This window comes from Crocodylus porosus, unplaced genomic scaffold, assembly GCF_001723895.1.
Source record: "Crocodylus porosus isolate Cpor-Errol unplaced genomic scaffold, CroPor_comp1, whole genome shotgun sequence".
Lineage (NCBI taxonomy): Eukaryota > Metazoa > Chordata > Crocodylia > Crocodylidae > Crocodylus > Crocodylus porosus.
Genome location: NW_017728909.1, coordinates 6,494,652 through 6,501,750, shown reverse-complemented (window position 1 = coordinate 6,501,750; position 7,099 = coordinate 6,494,652). Strand labels below are relative to the sequence as shown.

General features: G+C 42.0%; 1 protein-coding gene across 1 annotated transcript in view; it reads right to left on the bottom strand.

The window, feature by feature from the left end:
* Positions 1 to 7,099, bottom strand: part of LOC109307664 (unconventional myosin-Vb-like) — a gene marked incomplete at its 5' end in the record, with an annotated part of 224,144 nt that overhangs the window by 19,891 nt on the left and 197,154 nt on the right. Inside the window, 2 exons of the mRNA XM_019531676.1 lie at positions 909 to 1,148; positions 5,652 to 5,808. Of these exons, the coding sequence (XP_019387221.1) occupies positions 909 to 1,148; positions 5,652 to 5,808 (397 nt within the window). The remainder of the gene's footprint in view (positions 1 to 908; positions 1,149 to 5,651; positions 5,809 to 7,099) is intronic.

The following is a 7,099-nucleotide window of genomic DNA, read 5'->3' as shown; positions in this document are numbered from 1 at the left end:
TCTCAGCCTTCTCTTGCAGAGGCTGAAGAGATTCAGGCTCCTCAGTCTGTCTTCACAGGATCTTACCTGCAGGCCCTCAACCATACAAGTAGCCCCCTCTGAGCTCTCTCCAGGTTATCCACATCCTTCCTGAAGTGCAGCACTCAAAACTGGATGCAGTACTCCAGTTGCAGCCTGCCCAATGCTGCACAGAGGGGAAGAATCACCTCAAAGAGAAGGATGAACCATCTCTTTGCCTGTGGGGTGAGATGTAACTACTTTCAGAGCTAAATGATACTGAACTTTGGGCTGGGGCTCATTATATATTGTAATAAATAAAGCCTTTTTTGTCATGTTAATCCTGAAGTGTACTAGCTAAGATCCCATTCTTGGTAACACCAAGGCAGCACAAGGCCCTTGATGTCAACTGACTTGAATTCTACCTTTTGCATCTTTACTTCCCTTCCCACCCCAACTGTGGTGAGGGAGGAACAAACCACACAGACCTTAGAGTAAGTCTTGAGCCAGTCATCAAATATGTTTTGGCAAACCCAGGAAAGGGAGCAACTTGCAGGGGTCAGGACCTTTTATTGAGAATGTCATACTTGAAGCATCTGGATCTACTTGCTCAACAGCAAACATCCACCATAAAGTAATATGAAGAAAGCAGCACATAAGGTAGGTACATCCCATGAGAAAGGCTTTATGGTGAATTGCAAAATGAACCTCAGTCATAATTAACTGGTAGTCAGTGGAAAGGTGTAACGTACTGCCTATAGCAATTACAATTTTTGCATGTTGCTAAGGCATAAGCAAATGCAGACCTCTATTACATAAAATGAGAGCCAGGTATTAATATATTCCACCTGCGTCATATAACAAAAGACCTACACAGAGCCAAGCTTGCACCAACAGAGTATGGGACATACCTGTTCATCTACCTTCCTCTGAAGTTGAACCACCTTGTTCTCCATGCCAATATTGAGTCTCTTTAAGTGCTCTGCTGATCGTGCTTCTATCTTCAGTGCCTTTAGCTCTTGCTTGGCCTTCATGCGCCTGTAGTAGCACTGGAGAACCACAGTGGCACACCTGAGGCGCAGAAACTGTTTACGGGCCAGCCAAGCCCGGGCATGTTTCTGTATGATGGTAGTTTTGTGCTCCAAGAGTATCTAGGAAAAATAAAGTGCGTTAATTCAAGAGGCATTAGCGAAAAAATGAGGATACACTGAAGCATAGAACAAAGCTGCTCTGGGTTGATAACTGTCCCTATCAAATGAACTGAATAGCACAACTCCATTTCCTAGGTCTCTCTCTTTCACCCCAAGTTTTAAAGTAGCAATTCTTCAAGCCAACATTTTCTAAGGAAATAGTCACAAGCATGATAAATAATAATCTAATGACTGCTATTTTAGAAGGTCTTTATACTTTTTCACATTTTCTCTTTTGAATGGCTCCTGTAATTATGCTATCCTACCACTTAAGACGCTAAAAGTACTTATTCTCACATGACCACATGGTGCCACATTCCCCGCCTGGAAATTGCAGAAGTGAGACACACAGATCAAGGCCCAAATCCACAAAGGTACTTGAATGTTTCAAAAGCTCAGACACGTTGCATCTAACTTTCAGGCACCTGGATTAAAGTATGGCATCCATACCCCCTCAGACAGGTGCCTGAGCTTCATATACAATACATGGTGGGAGAGTCAGGCATCTCAGACAAGCCTGGAAGGGTTGAGCCAGAGACGGAGCATGACTGGGTACTGCTAAAATACTCATCATGGAGAGGGGAGTCCGGGGTTTTGGTCCCAGTTCACAAGATCAGTTTATTTAAAAGACTGTGACAAGGCATGTGCAAAACAGAACTGCAGGTACCTAAAGGGTTTCACAGGTTGTAGGTTCTTGAGATGTTCTAAACCAGATAACCCCTTGTCAGTGAAAAAGGTAATTCATTTAAATGCAAACCGTTTATATAACAGGATTTTCCCTTTCAATTATGGCTTGGGACCCTCTTGATTTACACAATTAAAAGAATGCTTTGAAGAGGCTGGACTAAGGGTATAAGGAAGCTGTAGCAGCAAACAGTGTGCTTCGAGAGAGAAATCTCTCTGACACCATCCTCTGTTGTTCTCAGGAAGCTGGGAGAAACAGATTGTCTCCCTTCAAGGATCCTGCTGGGAACTTTGCTGGTCAACAAATCACTCGAGTGCCTTGGAACGGGGAGATCTCAGCTCGTGCTCTCTTTTTCCCTCTTTCACTCTCTCTTTTTCTTTTTCTCTCTAGGCATAGCTTTCTGAACCTACACTGTATTAGTTAAGCTTGAGCTAAGTTTTCCCAAATACTCAGTTAAACCAGGGTAATATTGTAATTGTTTTTGTTTGTTTTCCCTTGCATGTCTAGTACTACTAGTGCTGTTATACATGTCATATACTTAGCAATAAATAACTTTTATAGTCAAATTGGTGGTAACCGGGTGTATTTTTCCTTCTTTACTTCCCTTTCCCCAACTAGCTCTGCAGCAACACTTCTTTTACCCAAGCCAAAGATCCCTGTGAAGCCCAGAAATATTGTGGGGCCTGCTCATCGAGAGGCTACCATTACTTGGGACGTGCTGAGTTTGAGACACATAAGGGGATCAGTTTGTACAGGGCGACTGACCCAGTTTGGCTCAGGCCTGCCCTAATGAACTGGATGCTGGCCCATGAGGGTGTCAGCTGGACACCGAGCCAGATTTGGAGGTATTCTAACCCATTGTTAAACCTGTGTGCTTGTGTCTGACTGCAGTGTATTGTTACCTTAATGAACTGATTCCTGGCAAATAAGGGTGTCAGACTGTACATGCCGATCGAGAGAGAGTTTTGGTGGCTGAAGGAGCCCAGCCTCACTGAACCCAAGTCCTGCAATATAGCTCCACTGGGGGTCAGGACTTGCAGAAGGGAGAGATACAGCTCCATACAGAAACACAAGTAACACAAGCAGCACATTGACAGCATTACAAAGACCTTAAAAACATATCCCTAATAAATGAGCACACCCCGAAGTGATGGGCAAATCTAGTAACACACGTCTCTGGCTAGTGCTAAACAACTGTATCATTTTTCCTCATGGAGCATTTCCTTTTATGAATGTGGAGTTTGAGCCAAAGTCCTTTGACTTGGAGAGCTTTGGATGAAGTTCCTCATGCTCACAAAAGATAACAGATTTCCTGTCCCGATGCCTAAAGCCATCCGATTGCTCACAGAGCAGATACAGGACATACAACTGTCATCTATGTACCTTTACTCTGACCTGAAGAAACAACTAGTATGTTTTAAGTTTGGTCGGTTCATTCTTGATCTCTTTCCTACACCCCCAACAGATACAATTTTTTTTCAAAAACCCATGCTTGAACTGCTTCTATGACGTACAAACCGTAAATGGACTTCTTTGCCCAACTCCTTTTCATGTGTTGTACACGCCCACCCTGTGACCATAGTTTCATAGTTAGTAGGGTCAGAAGGGACCTGAGCAGATCATCAAGTCCGACACCCTGCAGTGGGCAGGAAAGAGTACTGGTGATTATCTGGCTTCCTTTTGATGACCCCCAGGCTGATGTTTAAAGGCTGATGTTTAAAAATTGTACCTCTGCTATACTAATTTGTTTTATCGCATTCACTGCTTTGTAGAGTCGCATGGACTTGCCAACATATGGCAAAAGTCTTGTTACTTTTTCAACGACACACACTGCTGACTAGGCTTTGATTTTTCTGAAAGAGACTCAGTTTTACATTATAAAGATTATTTTTAATGCAGATGTTTAATAAAACAGTGCATGTGGCAACATATCACAATACGGATAACCTGTAAGCAAAATTCTGCTTAAAAGGTCACGTGACTTTACAACCAATTTTCTTGTACCACTTCACTCCTACAAACTTTCATCAAGTTTAGTCAAGTAAAACTTAAATTTTCTTGTACTTCCAGCTAATTTTTCCAAACCTGATCTTTAATACATCAGCCTTCAGCTTCAAACAGGAGCCCCAAAGTTTTCCTAGACTGAACTAGGCTGCAGTCATTTAAGAAATAAAATAGAGTCCAAAGAATTAGGACTGCCCGGTTGTCCCCGGAAAGCAGTACTGCACAAACTTCATACAATTTCTGTAACGTCCAAGGACTTGCGTATACTTGAAAGCTAATCTAGAATGAGGGAGCATGTGAATTTGAAGCATAACTCTTCTGAAACAACCTTGTGCATAAACAAGCCCTTGGCCCCGACTTGCAGCCATCCTGTAAGTTTGAATCTTGCCTCATGAAGAGAGACTGCCAATGATGCCAAGTTTCATCAAGTATATTGTGGTCTAGAGATGCGGATGGCTAATCATAATGAACTAGTAAGAAAGCTTCTGAAGTCATTTTGTGACTTAAAATCAAGGTTTACGCTAATATTTTCAGAGGATGATGGGGGAATATGGGGACAATGCAGGGGGATAATGCTGCAAAATATGGCTTTGGCTACAGATCAGGATTCTTAACTGAACTATTCCAGTTTCCAGCAGGGGTTGGCAATCTGTGGCCTGTGGGCTAGAACTAACCCACAAAATCATTAGCTCTGGTTCATGGATGTGGGGCATCAGCATTTGGCAGGGCAGGAAGGCACCTGCCTCTGACTCAGGCTGGGTCATTCCAGCCCACGGCCAGAAAAGGTTGCCTACCCCTAGTTTACAGGTATTCAGGTTCCAGAAGCCTGCTTTGTACCAAGTCTCCAACACTTAATTTTTGAGGTTTGAGACCAACAATAGATGATTAAAAATTCATGATTTTGAATGGTGCTAGAAGAAAAAAAAGCCCTAAGGATGGACACCCCCAATCTATAAAACCACTATTTCACAAGCAATAACAAGGAAAGTTTCCATTCCTGCTCCACTGCAGGGGCTCAAGTGGAGGTCCGTTTCAGAAGATAGGTCAACCGATTTAATACTGAACCTCTTCCTGAAGTTGCTCGGGTTATTTGTACCTTTGTTCATTACCAGCAGTAAAGAAGCCTTTTGTCCTGTGGCTGCCTGACTTTTGAAATCTGGACTGAAAACAATCAGTACACTGCAAATAAGCCATTGACTCGCCATCAAGGACAATATTTTTTTAATGACTACCAGGTGAATATGAATTTCAACTCATGGCTTTGAGGTGGGAGGTCTCCTATGCCATTCCCATCTCCTAAGCCAGGCTAGTCTGCTTTTTATAATGTATTCTGGTCATCAAGAACTTCCTCTCCTTTGACATCTGCATTACCATGTTAAAATGAAGCAGATGACTGTAGTACATTCAAACCGACTAAACTTTCATCTGTGCTTGTGTTAGATACGCTTGTAACAGCCCAAAAATGAAAACTGTTCCTCAGGTAGGTTTTCCCCTTGGGGCTAGATGACATTTATAGATTTCCCCTATGGCCATCAGCTTCCACTTACGAAACTAACTTCATTAAGCTAGTCCATCAGGGTACTGCCACCCAGCCGTTCGTTTGGACACTGCTGCAATATTTTTAATTAACACCTGTGAACTTGAAGTACTAAAAGCTCTGAGTTTGGAAAGAGATCCCAAAGCATCCACAATAAATACATGGCTGATCTTTCTTCCTTTCAGGTAAATGTAAATATGTAACCCCAACATGGAAACATTGTGTGAAGTAGCTATACCTTGTGGTAAACTCTCCTGACAAACATGCCTCGAGCAAAAGCTTGAATAGTGATAGTGGCCTGGCGGATATTCTGGAAAGCTCGAAAGATCCTGAGCATTCGATATTGTTTCTGGAAGATGATGGCAGCTCTTGTTTTCCTTAGGTGGTCTGCTAATCTGTGAAGCACATGGTGGGGGGGGAAAAAACGGTATAAGGGTCACAATTCCAAATATTCATGACACTTAAGGATAAGGATCATAAGCTTCCCTATGAAATTCAACTAGAGATCAGGCTCAGACTGGTGGCAGGGTCACTGTGGAAATAAAGGCTAGGAACAACACAGCTCAGAATAAAACTAATTCATTTCAATCGGGAAAATATAATCTATTAATGCAATTGCCTTCATCGCTCCTGACCGGTAGTATGCTGGGTCAGTACACAATCCTTTTTCTATGAATTGTTTGACATTGAGAGAGAAAATACCCCAACACCAAACCTGGTTAAAAGAAAGCGTATACATTCTCTCCCATTAACACTGTATCAGGGAATATCAGATATGTGAATGTTATATGCACAATTTCATTTTCTTTCCGTTTTTAAGATTTTTCATATCATCACCTTTTCTTTTGGTTTTTGTTTTTTCCTCAAATTACCTGAAACTCTAAATTATGGAAGTTAGCTGCTTCAGTTCCCAACTAAAAATATCATAATATAGTACAAGATATCTCTTGGCTATTAATGCTTTCAGCAAAACTGCAGAAAATCAATTCGACTTTTAAATCCAATGTGCACTGGTTTGACAACATTCATGGAGCAGAGCCCCAAGCGATTCCTACACAGTGAATAATTTGGGACGTGGTCTTTACCTTTGTGTGCTGCTGCCACTGAAAACCTACTGGACGCAGTTATGCACACTTCATTGTCAACTCTCTTAATAAATATCCTTAAAACCACGGTTTAACTTGATAGCTAGCTTGTTTCACTGAATTTACAACATATTCACTGTTCTCTGCATGAAACAAATGGACATTTGCTTTGGTTTTTAGTTTTGGTCTTAAGTTTTACTGAACTTTTTGCCAAAATGTTAAAAAAGTCTGTGTTGACCCATGCTTTCCACTCTTACAGATCCACAATCTGTCACAGCAGCCTATGAAAACAAAACCCATTAACAGAGAAGAAGGGGGAAAAGGAGGTTCAACAACCCCACAACAAGAGAATGAGCCCAGCATGAAAGGATGGATCATAACATAGGAAGTCAGACTAGAGGTCTATCTAGCCTAGACTCCTACATCAGACAATAGCAATGGATTGGTAACAATCAGACAATTAGCAATGGATGCTTTAGAGTAGAAATAAGAACCAGAGCTTACAGGGAGTGATCCATTTCCCATCAGACTCAGGTTTTGGAATGCCCTGAGCCTAAGGTGACATCCCCGACTGCCGTGCTTAAGAGCCACTGAAAGACTC